At 41.3% G+C, this 21,926-nt stretch overlaps 1 protein-coding gene across 2 annotated transcripts in view; it reads right to left on the bottom strand.

Moving 5' to 3' along the window:
• The window catches only part of ADARB1 (adenosine deaminase, RNA specific B1), a 63,519-nt gene that overhangs the window by 27,038 nt on the left and 14,555 nt on the right, over positions 1-21,926 (bottom strand). For both annotated transcript variants that reach the window (XM_026048802.1, XM_026048811.1), the window contains exons 2-4: positions 18,759-18,795; positions 7,511-7,585; positions 522-1,453 (exon numbers count right to left, since the gene is read on the bottom strand). In XM_026048802.1, the coding sequence (XP_025904587.1) occupies positions 522-1,453; positions 7,511-7,538 (960 nt within the window). In that variant the 5' untranslated portion in view covers positions 7,539-7,585; positions 18,759-18,795. The remainder of the gene's footprint in view (positions 1-521; positions 1,454-7,510; positions 7,586-18,758; positions 18,796-21,926) is intronic.

Below are 21,926 nucleotides of genomic sequence, written 5' to 3'. Positions count from 1 at the left end.
CAGAATCCTGGCTATAAGGCGCCATTGCATTGGCCTCACTTAACCTGTCCTTGACATTCACTACTCAGCATCATTCACGTCAACAATTTCATTTTGCAGGAGAGAACGATTTTCTTCTTTCTGATAAAGCAACAGCTGTATCAGATAATCAAATTATTTAAAGCAGGAAAATCCTGACTCGAACTCCATCTACACACACAGCTGCTCAACACGAGAGAGTCACAGTTCAGTTTTCCCCCCTAATAAAAACTGTAATTTAAGTGGACACTAAGCTATGCTCTGTGTTCCCTTATGTGACATGATGAAGTCTGAAAGGATCAACAGGGCTGAAAGGAAGCCCTATGCTGTCCAACAGAATATGAGTGTTCCAGAGTACAATCATTTTCTGYCGTTGTCAGAAGCCGTAAGTGGAAAAGAAAAATTACCTAATGAAACATTCTTGAAGCAAATTCAGCACAAACGACTCGGATGTTCCTGGCAATCACTGAAATATATGAGCAAAAAGCAAAGGGGCTTCTCACCTGTGGTAAGTGTAATTGGAGCCCCTCACTGGGAATGGGTTGTCGAGATGGAGTCTGGTCCAGCTGCATGTTAAATAAGGATGCCAGAGCTGACTGAGCAGCCCGAGCTTTGGCGAGCTTTTTATTCCTTCCTGATCCTTCAAAAGTTTGGCCATCCACTGCCACCGCCATGACAAAGTTTTTAGCATGGCTTTCCCCGCTTTCTGAGAGAAACTCGTACTTCAAACCCGGCCGCAGCTCGTTCAAGATCATTACGGGGTTCTTTCCACTTGTGGATGGATATGGTGATGGTGCAGGGAGAGGTGACTGCATAAGACTACTACTTACAGTAGATGTCGACAAACCGTAGTCCCCACTAGAGCTAAAGGATCCATCTCCATTGGACCCCAAATAAAAGGAAGCATCGGATGGAACCGGAGTTTCAAATCCATTGAAAAGCGTGTCTGGAAAGTCTGCTTGGTCAGACGTAAAGTCTGTGTTCACGGACAGAGTCCTCCCCATTGCTAGATGGGCTTCAGAAGCGTTGGGAAACTGCACAAAAGACCGCAAGGCCTTCTCAGCAGCGTGGAGCTTTGCTTTCTTTTTTGTAGGGCCAGACCCCTCAAATACCTGCCCATTGACCTCAACCGCCATCACAAACATGGGGGCATGAACCGGACCCGTCTGGGACAGAAGTTTGTACTGTAAACCAGGTTTTATCTCATTGAGTTGCATCAAGGCGTTCTTTGGCAAAACAGGGCCCGGCGTTTTCTTCCTCTTCTTCAGGCGAAATTTGGAGTGGCCATTGTTGCCCTCCTCCAAAGGCCTCTTTCTGCTGCTGCTGCTACCACCATTGGAGAGCTGAGCCCCCTCCCCGGGGCCTTGCACACTGCCATCCTTGGGGGGAACGTTGTCCATGTTGCGGTTTTCTTTAACATCGGTGCTGCTCGAACCTGCGGTGCCCAGAAAGAGTAACTTACAATGCCTTCGGTGCAGGATCTTGTAAATGCAAAATTTATAGATTCCTTTATCTATCTTTGTAACTGGTTAAGTGATGTGTGCTCACAAACTAAAGTCACTGCAGTACAGACTATATCTATACTCTATATTCAAGAAATAACATATTGAAGAGCAACTTCTGAACTGTGCATTTGATACATTCCTACAGCAATAAGACATCAAAGTTTTTATTCTGCATTCGAATCAAACAGGTACAAAACTTTTGCTCATAAACTATCTATCTTTGGCCTGAAAAGGCTTTTGATCAGACATATAGTTTATACTATTTGCAACATAAACCTAATAAAACTAAAAAACCCCACAAATTAAATGAAAACAGGTGCTGAAGACTAATACTAAGAAACTGATACTTAATTCTTCTATTTTATTCTGGCTACATCTTTTCTTCAGCAATTTTATTTACTCAGATTGAGAAATGACATAAATAAAATCTGCATCAAGAAGAGTGAAGTGCTTTTGTAGGCACCAGGACCAAAAGGGGCCTCAATGTTCCCGTGTGTCTCTCTAGCTACTACAGATCCTGCATTCACTTATCTTCAGTAACCTTCCTCAATGTTCAGCTGCACCATAATTTGCTCAGGGACTACAGCTGCCCACTTCCTTGGTGGCAACGGAGTTCTCGCCACGCCAACAGTTTTGGGAGAACACACAACACAGCAGAACCCTTCTCCCAACAGACCTGACCTTCAAAGAGCTCCAGCTGATTCACACTGAACCCAAACGCTCTGATTTGCCCTGAACTCATCCTTTCCGTGCCTCAAAAATGCTCTCAAGCAAGGCTCTAAGCAGTGCACAGCACAGCACATTAAATTTAGCTTTGACTTCTCTCTGGACATACAGCCTTAGTTTTTGAACTAAAATTTGCCACAGATATGTTCCATCTTTCCCCASAAAAATAGCTGCAAACTACTCTATGCTTCAGTTTGGCTGCGCCACAAGCTTGTATATATCTGCACAAGGCCAACTTTTGAGAAACAATATATTTGTTTTTTACATGCAACTTTGCAATTCCTGGCAATATAAAAAGTAACTGGTATTCCTGAACAATAAAACCAAAGATCAKAATCATAAAGATTGTTCATTAAGGCTATACAGAGCACAGGAAGTGACAAATGCTGCATCACCAAAACGATGATATCTTTAAGTAATGTGACATTGTTACATAAATGACTTACTGAAGTATAAAGCTTGAGAAATGATGTCACAGGTACATTCTAAGAATTATTTTTGCTACAATTGCAAAGATCTGTTTTACTCTGTAAAGAAACCGCTTACACGAATTATTTGTGCTTTATACAGCTAAAAAGGCAAATTTAGTATGTTGAGCAGTGCTAGTGCTGCCAGTGCTATAACAGGTGATAGATATTRATCAAATTTAGAGCAAGCCAAGGTGGAAATCCCTTTTCACAGTGATGAGTTTCCAATGCACTATAAGCTTCCCTACCAATAACCAAAGTGCACACACCACTTCGCCCAGGTTACAAAGCTGATGGAATGGTTACTAAATTTTCATTTATAACATCCTCCAGCAAAAGCTCGATAGGTTACTCCTTTCGGTGCTCAAAGAGAGAGAAAGAGAGGGGAGGAAAAAAAAATAAAGATGATCAAAAGAAAAAGCCAAAGTAGGAACACATTTTGTTACATTATGACAGCACAGCATGTAATTGTACATACTAAATTCAATACAGATTAACATTGAATATTTAATTCAAGACAAGAGCCAAACATTAAATACTTCAAAGTGCTTCATCAATAGAAATATCCTTAAGTTAATAATCATTTGTAGTGTTCTACACTATAATAATCATTTGTAGTGTTCTATCCCAAATTATGCTGTCCAACGAAGGAATACTATGGGACCATAATAGTCAGTATAGAGTGTTTATGCATGAATATTCTTTATTGTACTATATTGAAGGAATACCAAGTAGAACAAAACAAATCATTAATACTTGGCTTACAGTGGGTTACTTACTTGAAACCATAATCTCTAAAAACATGCATTTTATCTAAAAACATATTTTTGGAACATTATTCTCATTAGTGATAATCAGGAGATTGCTTTCACACAATGTAACTTATTTGCTTAAATRGATGTCATTTAAATAACACTACATAATATTATTCAATAGTACTCCATTTGTTTCTTCCTTTTTTAATTAAGACAACTAACAAAAGGACCAATATCTGCAGAAAACAGAAAAGGAAGATGTGAACTTAATATATGCCAAYTGAATGACAGAAACATCTGTATGATCTAATCTGTATGATCTATCCAATCTGTATGATGTACAGCAGGCAGAGGAACTAGTAAATCTACTTTACATATGCAAGGGAAAATATACACTGTTAAAGCGGTGGAATTTGTAGGGAGCAGGAAAGAACTTTGCAAGCTTACCTTGTCTTGGGGCAAAAAAATAAAGAAAGGGAAAAAAAACTACTCCTTGCCACAAGCTTTGGYGAACCTGCACAGTTGAAGAAACCAGGAGAGAAAAAGCAAGCAGGGAGCTAGCAGCCCAAGGCAGAACTGGAGGACTATGAGTAGATAAGCTCGTTCAACACAGAGGAGATTCAAATCCAAATTCAGACACGAGGGAAAGGATAAAACTGAAAATGAGAAGAGATTCTGATCTCTTTCAACCCCAAAATCCTGGGAGTTGAAGAAAGGACAGCTGCTTCCCAGGAGGAAGGTGGTTTGTTTTCAGTCCTTCAGTCTCGGGCACTGTCGTGCCCAGCCCTTGTGAGTTCCCCCRATTATCCTAGAACTGAACAGGCTATAGTCAAACAGTAAGACTTACTACCACCGCCTGTTAAGAAGAAAGTCAGAGAGAAGTCATCTTCTTCAATCATTTTCCATATTCTAACCCCTAACAACACCTCTAACTCAGCCCTTCCCATCACTCAGAAATAGCCCTCGCCTTTCAAGGTGTCTCAACCCAGCACAAAACTGAAGAATGGCCTGGCTAGTTCATAGCCATCCCGTCCAACACCCTGTGTCAACAGCAGATGCCAAGAGAAGGGCATGCAAGCAGGGTAAGGACACAGCAATACTTCTCCAGAACAATCTCTCAGCCTGCAGTGAGTCGCAGCTTTAATTCTGCCCCATCTTGCAATTATTTTTAGGGTTTGGTAACGTTGTTTTAGAGACCAGCAGCCTTCCATAGTCTTTTGCTCACTTCAAAGAAAACGGGAAGGTGCAGGCTCGCCCCGGAAAGCTCCTGCTYGTTCTGGATCCCATCATAACTCTAGTGAGGAACAGTGATACTCAAAGAGATTAAAATGGCACTGCTGCAAAACAGAAATCATGGAAGATGTGGACTGCTCCATACATGTCCTAAAAGCCACCTTCCATCTTTTCAAGGCCAGTATTAAGGCTTTTGCTGCTGGTATCACAGCTTTCAGCAAAGCAGCATGTAAAATAAGGCAAAAAAAGCTCTTAGAATCATAAATGCTAAAATGTTATAAGCAATGCATAGAAGAGAGGTAGTAAGAGAAAAAATTACAATCTGAATTATATATTAAAAAAACTCTGCATTCTGTAATAGATACTATTTTTTCCTTTTTTTTTTTAAAAAAAAGTTTTTGTTGGAGTTTACAAATGACCATATATTATCTTCATATGTCTTGCCTATGTTAGGTCAGACAGGTTTAAGTGGGAAACAAATTCAGAAATCAAGAATTAAAAAAAGGAATTAAAAACAAAAAGGCCAATACTGATTTTTCAATAGCTTCTCAAATCTTTAAAAGTAATGAAAACTTTAGAGAATCATTTGCACTCAATTACAGTCACTGTGCATCTACCATTTTAAAGTGGTGTAAACACAGATATAAACCCTTGACAGAAGAATTCAGCTTTTTAAAATGCTAGTGCTACCTTTAAGTTATGACATTCTTTATAAAACTGGTTTATTTGCCAAACAAAATAGTTGGTGGTTTGAACCAGAGGTCTCACGGATGTCTATGGAAGCTGCTTAGGGAGAAAACACTTCTGACAGTGTCACATGCCAACACATCCAGTGAAAGAAATCCATTTTTAAGAAAACATTTACAGAAGGTCACTGTTGAAGAGATTTTATTTTCTTCAGCTCAGCGAGGGACCTCTTATTCATGCTTAGATTACTCCTTACTGGGATATGGAAAGCTTTATCTGCGATTTATCATCAAATTGTGTGAATTATCCAATTACATATCTTACTTCTCTGGACTCTTCTTTAAGGAGGCCACTTCCATAAACAGTAATTTGTTCCACCTAAACCAATTTATTTTATACCAAAAAGAAAGGTATAGCAGACATTTTCCAAGCAAGTTCATTCTTTGAGCTGCTGACACATTCTAAAACAATGAAAATTTTTTAGGCTTTTGTATACAATAACCCACCATTACACAACAAAWAACTGCTGTAACTTCTTCAAACTGAATTTTAACCATCCCTTTTTAAAGCCTCCTGCACTGCTGGGCTTCAAAAGCCTTGTGAAAGGTGGCATTTTGCCATTGCCATTCAGAGGGAATAAGCACACACTTGTTATTCCATTTTCAATTACAAATTACAGTCAAGTGTAGCACACAAGCACAGCACAACAAAACATTTTCATTTGCACACACAAAAAATAAATCAATAGTYGAAAAATCTTTTAAAATCTTTAAATCTTTAAAATATATGAATATTTTAGAGAGAATACTGTACTCCAAAAGCTATTGGATTTTAAATTCTACCACAGCATTAGCAGAYTCACAGCACTTCATTAATGTGTTCAATTAAGACAGTCACCACATTTGACTATTTCTGTGCTTAAACATATATTTAAACAATTCATCAGGCCATGACTGGAACAATTAGTGTCTGCAGCAATTAGCTATCTAGTGAGAACCATCTGATGTCCAAGGCACACRGCAAGCTGAGCACTGTGATTTTTTTAGCTCTTATTTTTGCTTCTCTTTCCTTCTACTGCTGCTTTCTCCCACTTATTTTAGGTACTTTGCTTCAGCTTTCTTCCTTTCTCCCTTCTCCCCGTGACCTGCCCCATCCTGATCTCTTAAATGGATCCTAACCCTCCTCATCTGCCTTGTCAGGATTTATCCCTCTTCCAGACCATTTGCCTTCTTCTACTGGTCTGATCTCACCTCTCTGTCGCTGTGAAGCTGTGAATCTCTTTCATTGCACAGCTAGCACCACCAGCAGCCAGGGGAACCACAAGTGACACTGGCCACCATGAGCATGGTATGGGTACTGGGAACTACAGGAATTGTCCTGTCTGAAATTGTCAATGTATTTGCTCGATGCACTGGACAGACTTGGGGCAGGCCTTTGACCTTTCCAAACAGCTTTCTTCCCTCTTTGTCTCATGTAATCATGATGTTTATTTGCATCAAGCCTTATGATAATCTATGAAAGAGGCACAAAAGGCTCYGATCTTGATAGGAAAGCTTGCACAGAATGTTCTTTTAAATGGATCCCACCTGGTTAAAGCATGGGCTGACTTGCAACCCTACTTGCAGGTCTTTGGGGAGGAGAGGAATATACAGTACAGCAGCCAGATAACTGCGGGACACAGAATGTGCTTTCTGTGCTACCTGTCCTAATGAGGTGGGATGCATCAGTCCTATATGTGAGATATCTATGTCATATACCAGTCTAACCCATGTGAAAAAAAAAGTCACCATTATTTTCTTGCCAGTTCAAAGCAGAGAGAGTTGTGTTATGGAACTACAGAGTATTTTGGAATATAARTATTTTGCATGATTAGCCTAGTGTTGGAAAAGAAATATGAAATATGGGGCAACTAAATTAGTATATGAACATATGTATTTAAATTTCTTTTTAAGTGCAAAAGCTCTGATTCATTCTCCCATAACACACTCGAAAAATTCAAAGAAAAGGGTGTAATCTGTGCTTACAAAATTTCTTCATATGCAGCCACTGTGCTAGTGAGAGCAAGTCACCTTCAGAAATGATTACATCATTTATTACTGTGTAAATAAGTACATCTTACTCATGTTTTCTTCGTCGTCTGCATCCATGGTGAAATACTTTTGCTGGTTTCTTGGCTGGCGGAGACTGCTTCTGTCTGGAAAATAGAGCAGGGTTTAAGCTGTAACATCCCAACATACAAGCTCAAGTGATAAACCTCCTTTAGCATCTTCAGGTCTGGGCACTGCCTTTGCCCTGGGCTGCCCATATGCTTCTCTCACAAACAGCTCAGGTTTTGCAGAGCCTTTTCCATATTTCTGTATTTTCATATATCTGCAGCTGAGATGCAGTCTGCAGAACTGCTAATTCTGTGACTTTTGCAAGCATTTTTTGTGGATTTTTTTTTTTTTTTTTCTGCGGCAGACCACAATATTTTTAACCAGAAAGCATATATGCAGCCACATCTCAGAAGCAGAACCCTACACAAACCGCATTCTCCCTCTGCGGCGACAACTTCTCTTTAACAACTATTGCAGACAACTTCTAGAGTCAGCAGTTTGCTTGTGACAGCAAGTTTACACCTGGTGAGACGAAGAAACGCTCTTCCCGCAGCGAACCAGCGGGACGTCTCAAGGTAAAGCCAATGTCAAACTCACACTGCACATAAAAAACACAGTTTGAGCAGCTGATACACTCCAGATGCAGTTCATTTATCCAGCACTGTTCTGATGAACATCTGTCTGGCTTGGTCTGGCCTGGGTTGGTAGGGGCCTTTTTTTCTTTTTTCTCTCTAGAAAGTGAACCAAGCACAAAAACAGGGAAGACCAAGTTGCATCTGCCTCTTAGCAGCCCTGAAGCAGTAGGGTAATAGTAGGTAAGTCCTATACTCTGCATTACATCATTGCTCTTTTTAAGACACGTTTTCATGAGCAACACTRTCGCTCTGGCAGCCTCTTCAGCATTTTGAAGACTGCCTAAGTCCTRCAGCTGCTGTTTAATCACACTGTGGTCCTCTGTCCTTCTCTCAAGGCCTTTGAGCCTTCAGCTCATCCCCTACACATCACCTACAAACACCCTATTCTCCTAGCACCCTCTCAGCTAATCTCCCCATTTCTGTGTAGAGTTTTTCTTTGAAATCAGGCACTATTTTGGTGGATTTGGGGAGGGCTTTGATCACTCCTGCAAGGATTTGCTTCAAGCTATAGCATGATCTCTGGTGCACGACAGCTCTGATCAGTACATTTCGCACTAGCTTTTTTTCCCGTTTCAAGTGGGAAATACTATTAGCATTAAAACACTACTGAGCTTTAGCTGGTTACAAAGAAACGTTTATGAAAGCATTCAAGCTGTTCTTGAGTCAAGGACTGCCAGAAGTAACCAACAAACCACTCGCTTCAGTATCTTAGTTGCCACTTTATGCTGACACTTCATGCACAGCAAATCCAGGTCCACACGTTGACTTGTTTTGCTAACAAAAACAAACTAAACTTTGCTAATGCTGAAAAAAGAAAACTACTGATGAAAACAAAAGGACTTGCATCCAAGAACGAAAGAGGGTAATGTAGGGATGATAATATGTCGGGATGCTGAAACAAATAACATAGCTGACCAAGCAGTTGTACCACCCACTGGGATGGCAGACATCAAGTCCTCCTGCAGCATTTCATGTAGAGAGGCATCACTAGTCATCTCTGTAGTCAACTGTGTTGAGCCCCGGGTCTATAGATAAAACCCCCCCAAACGTCACCCCTGGCCTCCCCGAGATGAGTTTGTGACAGGATAACTGCAAGACTTGCACAGTCAAATGGTCACTTTAAGAAACAAGTTTAGTAAAATCGCAGCCAATGCCACGTGCGATTAAATGCAAAATTGAACGTGCAGATCAAACGTTTACAACCTTGTGACTCAGAAAGGAGTATCAGGTCCTGATAAAGTCAATAAAAATACAGTCAGCGTATTTGCCATGTTAACATCTATGCTAAATCAAATATTGTTACTTGATAACTAAAAATATTTTAAACCGCTACATTCTCAACCAAACAAATCCTCAGCAAGTAAATACTATTTGCGATCTTTATGGTTTACTTTTCACAGTAGGAATGAAAAAAAGCAAAATGTGCACTTAGCCATCATTAGACTAATTATTACTATGCCTTTAAGTGCAGGAGAAAGAAAAATATGCCTTACGTTTGTCACCATTTCGCATGCTACTTCAGTAATAAAACCCACATGTTGGGAGATTGTGATTATCCTAAATCTCCTATCAGCAACGTAAAATGTTTATGACCATTAAGTTTGTCGTTTGAGGAGCAAGTTCCTCCTTGCTCCTGCAAGAGGATTTCCATTTCACTCCCCAGCCCAGTTGGGAGAAGATACAGAATTAAGAAACAAGGARGTTTCTCCATAAACAAGGAGAGGAGACACAGTGCCAAAACAGGAAACATTTCTGCACTTCAGCTTCTAGCTTGAACTAAATTGTAGGCTTCACAGTGGTAATTTCTCCTCCTTACCCTTCTCATCGTGCACTTTGTGCACTACAGCTTCTCCCCACTGGTCCTTAACAAACTCCCTCTTTGTACGTAATTCCAGGAGACTTTCAGACCATCACTTCAAACCTAGGCAGAGATCCACATCCACAAACACATTCTCTACAGTTCTCTCCAGCAGTTCTGGTCTCCAGCATAAGCCACAAAAAACGTGTTCTACTGAGCAAAGATGACCAAAGGAATTATTATTTCGAACATCCACAAATCAAGAGAGCATGCATTTAAATGATGTTTAGGAATCATAAAAGCCTTTGGAACCATACAAATGGAAGCCAATCACAATTTAATTTATTTCTGTCTCGAGTCTTCAAAAGTCTCTGAGTTACATCCACACATTGAAAAAACTGCTGTATTAAATGGGATTGTGGCATCATCTCCACTGCTTAATACTGAAAGAAGCATCAGCTTTTTTGCAGATGAATACAAAAGAAATGACAAATTTAAAYATTCTTTGGTATTTAAATATTCTTTAGTAGTTTATTTGTTTTTTTAATGTTTTTCCTCCCTCCTTTCTTTCAGTATCACACATCCTCAGAGCTATTTTTGGCACAGGCAGGCACTGATGCTGCCRTCCATAGCAGCTGGGCAGGGACTTGGGACACAGCCTCCCTGTTCACCCCCTACCTGCTGCTCGTCTCCATCTGCCACCAGGTTCTCACCTCCCCAGAGCGAGGAGCCTGCTCTTTGCTCTCCGACTCCACAGCATCCCGTGCAAGGGCTCTTGTCACTGCCGGGCTCTTGAGCGTGACAGTAACACAAAACGACAGAGCATTTGGAAATGAAGAGCATTTGGACACCAAGGAAAACCTGTCAAGGAGGCAGAATCCACTCAGAGCAGGAGGCAGATGACTCCAGGCTCCTCAACCAACAGCAAGTATTACAGCAGTAACAAGATACTACCTAGGAACAAGGGATGAGTGAAAGAAGTGGGAAAGGAATGGAACAGTCTTCCCAGAGGCAGTTGTTGAAAATGCCTACAGGCTGGAGATGGCTGTTCTCAAATAACGTGTGCATGCCCACGTGCAGGCTGGGCRAGGAGGAGGACGGCAGGAGCAGAAGCCCTGTGTGCTCTCTGCTGCACACACGGAGGGGCAGAGACCGGAGCGTGGCATTGCTCCCGTCCCAGCTACAGAACTCGGAAAGGAGACGCCTCTTCCGAGAGGTGCCCCAGCACCTTTAAAAGATTAATCTTCCTGTCCTCACCCACTCAACTCCATGGAATTTTTTCCCTTGGTTTGTATAGTCAATTCAGGCCATAAAGGTTTCAAAGTGCTCCTCTGCACAGGAAAGGTCGCACTGAGAACAGCACTATCGCATGCTTTGAGAATTTGGGATTAGTGTTTCCAGAGAGAGAGGAATCTGAACCCAAGCTTCTCACTCCAAGAAACAGCTTCACCCCCTGCCCACGCACACTTGATCAGCCCAAAATCACCGACACCCCACCTGGGAGAAGGAGCTGGTGTTTCTGACTCCTTTGACCTTCCAAACTTGTATTAGAGCAGATTTTATAAAGCAGTAAAACTGCAATGATAGATAAAAACCTACTTACTACCCATGAATAACCTATTCAGTTGCAGATGTTCAGAAATCTCTCAGATCCTGCAGGTATAAAAATCTTTTCCCTGATTGAGAATTAGGGCTCCGTAATTTTTAGGGACATCCGACCAATGACAGATTCCGTAAATGATTCTACGGACACCGTGTACCTGCATCAAAGAGTGGATACGATCCAAATCCTATTCCTAATAACCTGTTCTAAACTCGGTTGACAACTGGAGTAACAGCCTTTGATAGCACTTGAAAAACTTGCATTTTGGAATAAGAGATGAGAATAATGGGGAAAAAAAAAAGATTAATTGGTGCTCAGAGACYACCGAGCTTTGAAAAGAGCAGCAATAGCAAACAACTGACGTAAATATTAATTGCTCAGTTACTTAACTAATTTGGGTCCAGACAGTCAGTGCATATACAGAACATTTTTTTTTTAGGGGAAAACAAAACCGAAAAAAAAAAAAAAACCTGTTGAAAAAGTCAGGTACTTGGAATAAAAAAAAAAAAAAAAAATCTCTTTTCTCTCAGATTTCCTCTTAAAATAAATACAGGATTTCACCCTACTGGTGTAGTAGAGGGGATTTTTTGATTTTTAAACACAATGTGACAAATCAAAACTCAACTGTTAGCTAAATACAATTACCACATCTAAGTGATCTGTATAGCAAGGCATCCTGTAATAAAGTAARAGCAGTATTACAAAAAAGGTAAAAAGCAACAATCCAAATCTCTTCCTTTTCCAAATGCATTACACACCAGGCATGCCAAATATGGGAAAAAGTCACATCTAAAAGCATGCTATTTCCCAATCTATATAAAGTAATAAAAACATTTCATAAGTTTACATTTAAAACATTTTCTGAAGCACCCTGTTCCCCACAGAGTATTTCCAAAGGCAGGAAAACACTAGAGGTACCAAATGCATCAGCTAACTCATCAGCATTTGGTTTTGTTTCCCCGAGTGACAACTCGGACTATTTTTAAGCAAATGTTTGAAAGAACAAAGATCACTGCACGAGTACAAACAGGRCTATAATTCATGTTTTGTTCATGCAAATATTTTATATTGTCACTACATGAAAGAAAAAGAAGTTGTCAAGGACCCTTATGATATCTACCTTAGCCAATACCTATTATTGAAGAAAAAATATATATAAGTTATATGCAAAGGTCTGCATGCTTAGGTGCTGTATGTTAACACATAACAGCATCCACAGCAGTTAAAAGTCATATAAAAAACATAACCTGACACAAATGTCATTGCAAAGATGATAGTAAAAAAGCAGAAAGCTGCAGCTCAGAGAAGTTTCCTGTATTTTCGGAAGGACTCGGTTCAAGATGTTTCTTCAGTTTCACAAAGCCAAGCAGAAAATGCTGAAGTCACATTTAGCAGCTAGGCTCAACCTCACCTGAAAAATCTTTACGTCGATGCACTTAYGAAATGTTGGCACTTTGTTTTCACAGAGTAGCAATTAAAAAAATATATATATACACACACACACACACACACTCACACACTACCTTTTCTCTCGGAGCGCCTCTTACGCCTCCTTTTGCGGCGCGGCCCGGCCGTGCTGAAGCAAGTCCCCGCGCTGAGAGCGGCGGCCGGGGCAGACGCCATCCGTCCGCGAGAGCCCCCGGCCCTGCCAGGCCGGTCACCCGCTGCTAAACCGCGCGCGGGCTCTCTGCCTAGGACACAGCGATCTATTCCAGCAAGCCCCAGCAGCAAGAGGAGTTAACCCTGTGGTACAGCCTCACTATCGTGTCTCTTCACCTATTCAAGGTCCGTTCAAGCTGCAGGATTCACGGCAGGGCACAACAAATGCTGCAGCTGAGTYCTGCCATCCGCAAGAGGCACATGTGACAATTAACCCTTTGCTCTAATTTTGGAAGCGAAAACGAGCAAGGAAGGACAGTTTCCCCTCAGAGAGCAATAGCAAAGACATCCTCATATGCCATTTATCATCACTACCCGATGTGGAAAGGCAAATTCTCTTTCTAAATAGACAAAAGARGAGGGAAACTCTTGGGCTTGGCATCAGCCTTTTACCTTCCATAGAAATAGAAGGCATATAGGAAGAATATGTCCTCCTAGGACATTGTATATCCTAGCTGCATGCAATAAATCAAGGTTTCTTCAGCGTGCTTTATAATCATTTTTCATAGTTATGCATTTCATATAATGCATAGAAACACACACCAGATATATTTGGGTATAACAGGTCTACACAGATACRCAAAACTCAAAAATCACTGTTTTAGTCCCACATTTCCATGGGTATGCAGGCCAAGTTTTGCTACTAGCCTTCCCAAAGTCAACAGTAACATTTTCTATCCTTTTCATAAACAGAAAAGCCTCACGTGGGGCAACGTGATATTACTATGCTTCCCAGTCATCCATCCATGGAAATGTAAATATGGCTCCTCTGGATCAACAACAGGGATTAACAGTTGCAGCTGCCTTTTAATTCTGTTCATAGCTAAAACCTTGCAGGAGACGGGACCCCCTGAATTGCAGGGGGAACAGATAACCTAACCAGGGGGCTATAAACATTTCATCAGCACAGAACTAGACTGTGTTGACTTCCCTTATGATCACTCCCAACTGCAGAACATCTCTAAAAAGAAGCAAAAGTCAAGTTCAGAAGGGATTGAGCTAACATGATAACAAGGTGGCTCGCTCCTCTCCTATCCCTTTCCTTCATAGYTTCTGTTTCTGCAAATCAGAGATCTAAGTAGCCTAAAATAGTAGATACAAATTYCCCCATCTTCTTCAGGAGTTAAAATCCTACTCAGACTTCTACGTTAATGGGCACGGATTCCCTGAGGTTGAAGAAATACYGACAGGACTATTCGTGCTCAGTTTGCACCATTTATAGGAGGAACTGTGGTGGAACAGCAGCCAATACATGGGTCAATGCATGGCTACCACATGTTCCTCGCTGTTCAGGACATCCAGAAGGACGTTAGTCCCATCATCAACCAAGATCAGCTTCCCAAACCAATCAAAACCAGAAACCACCTAATTTAAAAACAGCTGGAGTGCAACATCAGGCCCTGGGATGGGATAGCTCCGTAAGGCCTACAAGATCCTTATAAGATGAAGGCAGAAAATCAATAAAGCCTCAGTGGAGCCTAAAACTTCCAGCATCAGCACAGAGCACAAGCTGTGCTTCGGCCCAGAGTCTTCCCACCTCACCACATCTCACTTACCCAYGTGCAAAGCCATTCTCTTCCTCACCAACTAATGGCATTGGGTAAAGTTGACATTTCAGTTCACATTTTGCTGCACAAGATGGGGAAAAGATAAGGAAGGYGAGGTGACTACAACCCATGTGGCCTTGGGAGAAACACCCCACTGATACASAGAGAGAGACAGGCAAAAGGGACAAAACGCTCCTTCGGAGAATGGGAATTCACTTGTTCCTTTGACCAGTGTACTTGGCAAAAAGTAAAGAAATAAAAAGACCCGCTTTCCTCAAATGAATTTAAAAACATAAACATGGAGTGAGAACTCAGCTAACACCTCCACCCCTGAAACTCACCCATTTTCTCGGTCTGTTCAAGCACCCTGTTCTCCCTGCCACTTCCCAGATTTACTCTCATCCGCCCCCTGTTTTGAGCTGGAGACCAGCCAGCTCCCTTCAATCCATGCTTTTCCAGCACTCCTGCTGCTACATCAGTGGTACAGCCTGAGCTGCACACACCTCAGCCTCGTCACTACATACATTCAAGGAAGAAAAATGAAGACATATGGAATTTTGAGTGACCTTAAAATATAAGGCAGCATTAACAGCTGCCACTGGAGAGAATTTTTAATTCTGTTATTGAGAAAGATAAGGTGAGACTTACTAGTTCACACGTGCTATATTAATTATATAATGATAATAAGCTCTTTCAAGTAGCTAAAATATTACATTGGCTAATAAAAAGCCCTGCTAGATCCAGAAAGCCCATCTGAGTTAGTGGTATTGCGAGGTTAGAATGCCCCTGAAAAGACTGATAAAATAAACTTTTAAATTTCCCTTATTTGGAAAAAGTTCTGGTGGGCTAAAAGGTCAGGGTTTTTTTTCATGCAACTCTACAAATAACTTGCAAACGCTTTGGCCAAGCGTCTCCCCGACAGAAAATCTATATACTGACCTACAACCAACCAAAGGAAGCTTCCTGCCAGGTACTGCCAGCAACAAGCAACAGAGCAACAAGCCAGTTTCTGCTGAGAGCAGACATGAAAAGCTACTTGTAAGTATGAAAATGGGTGTAAGCAGATAACTTTGTTTTGAGATCAACATAGGCTGCAATCCACCGGCTGTTTGACAAATACAACCTGAGAAATATTGTTATCAACAGTCAGGGGAGTCTTAAATACTCCAGCTTCTTCCAGCTGCCTTTGCTGCAACTCTTCAGCTGCTGAGACTTTCTCCAACTTCTCCTCCTCCTCACAGGCATGTGCATGCAGTGCACTGTGCGGGGATTGGGAAGCCTTGGGATGCAGCAGGATTTAAGCACTGAAAACATKCAGGAGGAGAAGTACCCAGAACATAACCACAATTAACAAGCAAAGCTAAAGTATGGCTACTAACCAAGCAGAGCTGACACTGTCAGCACAAACCAGCACAGCCTTCTCTGTTGCAGTTGTATTACTTCTGACAGCAGAAAAATTAAATGAAAGGGATATCATATTTCTGTGTCCTTTCCTGGGCACAACTGCCACATTAAGTATTAAAAAAGCAAAAGTGATTTTGTCTTAACAGATTTAATTTGCTTGCCTTCACCTGTAAAGGCTGAAAAAGTATTTCTCCTGCTGAATGCTGCAGGGCTGTTCAAGCTCTCCCCTCCAAAAGAGCATCTACTGTGTCGACCACTGCTCCTCAAAACAGCAAAGGGACTCCAGGATATCAGATTCAGGAAGCAGATCTGACGTAATTTTAGCCAAATCCGTGAAGGATGACTGATTTCATTAGGTGAAGAAAGTCTTTAAGATCTGAATACTGAGTAAGAAAAGGACAGAGTGCACTTGGGAGAGAAACGTGGTAACCTACTACATCCATTTGCAGCTGGCATATTAACAATACAGTTCTAAGTTATAAAAACAAACAGCCTTTAGTAGGCAGAAGACTAAATACTCATCAAATAGTACATACATTGTGAATAGTACAAAATTCAATGCTGAACAAAATGAGGCAGACTCTACAAATTAAAAGGAAGATGCAGTTTTAATGTATATCTTGGGAATAGGAAACCCTGTAAAATCTCTGTATTTCACAGCAGAGGTACCCTCAAAGGGCGACAGGATTGCTTTTACTCCAGTGAACAAGCATTTTGCAGCAGGGAGCATTCTCTTACATAATGACTTACCTTGAGCACTTCCATCTCGTTAGTATCACTAAATTAGGAACACAAAGACAGGAAGCAGCTGAGGTATCGTAGCTCAGAGCCACACAGACAAAACAACCCAAGCAAGAAGTGGAGCTCAACAGTATGACCAAGTGGAAACCTTTGGTAGCTTCTGCATTCTCTGCCATGACATAGAAGCCAGTTTTGTTTCTTGTACATCTGTGACTTGGGTTACACTGAGTTTTATGGCTAAACTGAAGTTTAAACTGAAGTTACTGGAATGGTGGCACTTAGGAAGTCTCCTCCTGTCTAGACGCTCTAGTATCCAAAGGTTCAAGGCCATGCTTAGCTCTTTCTGTCAATCAAAGCACTTTCAAAGTATTTTGCCTACGCATCAGATTTGCTTCACATGAGATGACAGGTTGGAAAGCTGCTTGGGAAAGAGGAAAGGGAACTGAAAGAGTGTGATCACAGAGCAATGAAGCTTCTCACTTYGTATTTGTCACGTATTACCCGAAAAGTCTCCATGCCCCACTTAAAGTAACCTTACAAGTCTCTCTGACTTATGTATTTGGAGACTATTACCAACCTACTTTACAGGCTCTTTCAAGAAAGATCCGGACACAGTATTTTTTAATCCCTTAGTGATATTTCTACCCATGCAAGTCATACTGTTTCCAAGCGCTAGCATCATATTGCAGGCCAGCAGCAAGATTTCTTGCAGTTCTGCACTGCAGCACAACTGAATAGGAATAAACCAGCAGTAACTGCTAGAATTTGCTCTAATTGCAGCCTGCACATTTGCCAATGCACCCAGCATGTGCCCAGCTCCTGTCTGCACCCCAGAAAGCCCAGGTAGCTCCAAGAGCAGATGACAACCTCCCAGATGACTTAAATACACTCCATCAGCACCATCTACTGTCACGCCACAGAAATGACGACTTCAAACCCAACACTGCTGAACGACACAAAGACAACAGCCTGGCTCAGAAGTGGAAATAACTTCGATGGATTTGACAACAAACCATTTTGGAACATAAAGTGACTGAGAAGTTTTGCCTTGGCTACCAATGACTTGTTTTTGCYGGCTAATATTTAAGATGCTGAGGAAAATGTGGTAGCAGTTCAGACAGGAAAACAGAGAAGCCCACTAGATCTACTAGGAACAGGAATATTTTTATTATAATTTAAAAGATAATGGTTGAAGCTATCCAGTAATGCAAAGGTGGTTGGTTAAGTGGTTTCCTTGGAAGAAATATCAGAAASAGTCAGGCTGGTAGGGTGGTCTTAAAAACATCAAGAATTTCCTGCTTTCCCATGGCTCAGTTATCAAGCTTGGCTCAAACATTAAATGAAACAAAATTTATTTTCAGCAATAGACAGATACAGAAATTTAATCTGAAAAGCGTTAGGAAACTTTGCAAGGGAGATACCCTATTTAACAGACACATCAGAGACCGACATTTTCTGACAGTTTTTTAAGCATTTCAAAATCTCTAGTAATAACTACTCAGGTACAACTTGCTGCAATACAGGTGGGTCCAAGAGGAGGCTTTATTCCCTCAAGTCTTGTAAGCCAGCTTTTCATATTCAGCGTGTTAAAACAAACTATAAATAAATAATGATTTGTGGTCCAAGTGCTTTGTAAACTTTTGCAGGTGTTTCAMAGAAGAGGTATTTCAAAGCCCTACACTCTCAAATTTTAGACTGTTTTGACTCAAACTTCTCGGGAAAGATTTTTTTTGTACAGACATAATTGTTTTAATATTTGGTTCCTTAAAAGTTAAGATGAATTTTCTCTGCACATACAGAAATTTCCTTTTCTCTAGCTTGCAATTGCAACGMACCCATCAAAAACAGAAGATCACTATATGGTTCTAAGTGGGGCCTGCTTACCTTTTTAACTGTTAGAAATACATGCTGACTCTGCAACCTGAAAGRAAAAAAAAAAGAGAAAATAGTTAGCATTCTTTTTCTGTGCATTAGAACTGGCAATTTCTGACCTTCCAAGAGAGAAATTTCTGATTTTATAAGAATTGCACATCCATCAATCACTGAGCCAACAATCCTGTAACTCTAGGGAAGGAGAAGAAACAAAGTTCAGAATATTTCTATCTCCAAAAATAAAGCTTGAGGATACTTAGCACTGGGGTCAGTAAAAAAGCATAAAAGCAGTATATGCAGCTATTTAACAAAACCTTGCCTTCAACTTTGCAACTTCTAGCAGAAAGGTCAGCAAAAAATTTGGACAGCAGTGGCTTAAATCTAAAATTGTGGCTTATCGTATATTCTCCAAACAAATCTAGAGTCAACACCTTGTTAGATTTCTTTTTCTAGGTCTTAAATTTCACTTATAGTGGTTGATATAGCTTAACCTGCATAATCAATGCCTCACGTTACAACTCCCTTTTAAAACAGCAATTTCTTGATACTCCTAACATTATCTGGAGGTCTCTACAAGTACCTACAGAACCACATGTTGCTTTGGCTGTTGGCACTGGAAAGGAGAAACAAATAGCAGATTTGGGGTAAGAGAGATCACGACAGTGGGGAGGAATAATTTTTTGAGAAATTATTTTATTTTTTATTTCCAGAAACACATATAACCTGCACTGCTGCTGTCTTGGTAAAAGAATGGCCTTTTTTTGCTATATTCTGCCAGAATACACATGGGTGAACATCATGCTCACCTTTACTTTCCAAAATACACCCAGTACTCTAATGGATTTGGCTCCCTGCATCCTGGAAGACGGGATTCTCTAGTGTTATGCTGCCCRTAAGAGGGAGCTGCTACACTGCAGAAACATCATTCACTGACAAATCACAGGCAGGCTGCACAGCGGCACAGCCATGGACCAGGCCAACCCATGAACACAAGCAGTATACATGAAAACATTTTGGTCAGGCAAGAAATGATCCAATGCAATATTTAATGTAATATACTAAAATATTATTTTTTCCCCTCCAATGCCTTTAAATCTGCCAACATTTCATGGGAACATTTTCCATTGACACCAATAATCCATAAAAACATAACAAGATTATTTTAGCCTTAATAAAATTTATAACCAACCCTGAGAGAACACACCAGAACCAATTTTTAAATAAGGATCAAATTCTTATATTACTATAAACGGGAGCTGCTTTAGAACCTAACTAAAAACATGAAGCCACTGCTGTGGCTGCAGGGACGTGCAAGAGGCTCAGTTTGTTTTGTACATGGTAGAAACCATGTACCCAAACCAGCAGAGAAAAAGCTACCTGCAAGTCAACCTCCGGTGCAAACTCCTGAAGGGAAACCTGAATGTGTATTAAAACTAATGACAGGCAAGCAAAAGAGAGAGGAATCAAATACTATTAAATACGTACTCTCATTTTTTGACCAATTAAACCCAGACGCAGACTTGAAGCTGTGCCAATATTCATTTTTTGGGTTGCTCACACTTCATCTCCCTTGCCCTGGCAGACATGGGCAAGAACGGTGCTGCTCCAAGTGAAAGCCAGGGTTTTCCGTCCCACCAGTTCACACACAGAGCCCCCGAGGCCGGCCGTAGATTCTCTCAATACAGCAGTACTTCACGAGGAGCTGAAACCATTAAACCAAGTGACCACGTCAACAGAGCCCGCTGGGCAGAAACTAGCTACCCAGGACATGTGTGGCAAGATCCCGTTGTGTTAGAGGCCTGCATAGAATGTGGTCTCTTTATAATTATTTTGTCAAGCAGGGTTTCAAGTAACAAGTTCTCACCCACTTACAGCTTGACTAAACAGAAGTGTTTTCCAAACTTCACAGGGTCCCAGTGTTGGGAAATGTGGGGTTAGAAAGGCATCCGACAAACGTCCATACTTGCCAACAAAGCCTTGAGAAGACACGAAGGGAAGGAGCGCCAGAGGCCAAAGCGGTTACTACCAGTGGACGAGGGGGCTCGTTGACTTGCATTTTCCACCTCTACCTGTTGGTCTGGTCGGTATTATCCCAACACCCACCACGGGTGTCTCTCAGGCTTGGATCTCTGACACAGGTCCTCCAACACCTCCCTTAGGTGGCTTTGGCCAACACTGATGCTCATGGAGGACACAGGCAAACTGGCCCCGCTCCCAGCCCCACAGGCCACAGGAGGAGATGTACAAGTATGATAGAACAGAGCCATCCTGCTCCTACTACCCTGCCTGGACGTACTAGGCTAAAAGAACAGCAAGAAGAGTACACAGATATCATGAGCCTTTTTAAAACCTCAGTCTTCCTTCAACGGAGTGCAATCAAGCTATCTGGAAAGGTCAATACAAGTCAGCAGTTCATGTCTCTTCCAGCGCAAGAACTACAGTAGCAAAGACCCAAAAACTGTCTCATTAATTCCACTGCAACCTCCTAGAGCAGGAAGATCCAAAGCCACATGTTTTAGAGGTTAGGAGAATATTCAGAGAACTTACCACAAGGTTGTCCTGTTCCCATACTCATCTCTAACCATCCATTCTTGGTACTGTCAGAGACAGGTCCACAGACCTTTAGTATCACTAATCAGACTGGGTTTTAGCTTTTAGGACAACAGTTTTCCAGAACCCTTGCTGGCACCATACACATTAAATTTCAAATGATTTTGAAACTGAAAAGTCTCTAGGGGATTTCTGGTTTATGTCTTTGGATGGGCACTAAGCGAGGAATGAAAGGAAGATATTGCAATGTGGACGTGGCAACAGCACAGATATATGCCTGGCACAAACCTCTAATCTCCCACATTTCCTGCTTGTTTCTGTCTGGTGGCACTCTGATAGTTCAGCATTTAGCTGAAGGAATAACGTGCCTCTTGGGCACTTTTTCTGGAAGAGAGACCGGCGTTTGAGTGCCAGAACCAGCTCAGCACCATACAACAGCAGCACCACACAGCAATGCAAAAGGCAGCCCACAAATCCTCAGTGCCCTAAGAGCATCTTCCAGCACAGGTCTCAAATACGTATGTATTTACACATCCACTGTATCAGCATTTGCTTCCTCTAAAAATATGATTATCGGTTTAATAAAAATTTAGTATGACAGACTACACTGAAATAAAGGCTCCAAAAAAT

The sequence above is a fragment of the Nothoprocta perdicaria genome, unplaced genomic scaffold, assembly GCF_003342845.1.
Source record: "Nothoprocta perdicaria isolate Ctin4 unplaced genomic scaffold, notPer1 scaffold_11, whole genome shotgun sequence".
NCBI classification, from domain to species: domain Eukaryota; kingdom Metazoa; phylum Chordata; class Aves; order Tinamiformes; family Tinamidae; genus Nothoprocta; species Nothoprocta perdicaria.
The sequence above is the reverse complement of the archived record's forward strand: the minus strand, read 5'-3'. Positions and strand labels throughout refer to the sequence as shown.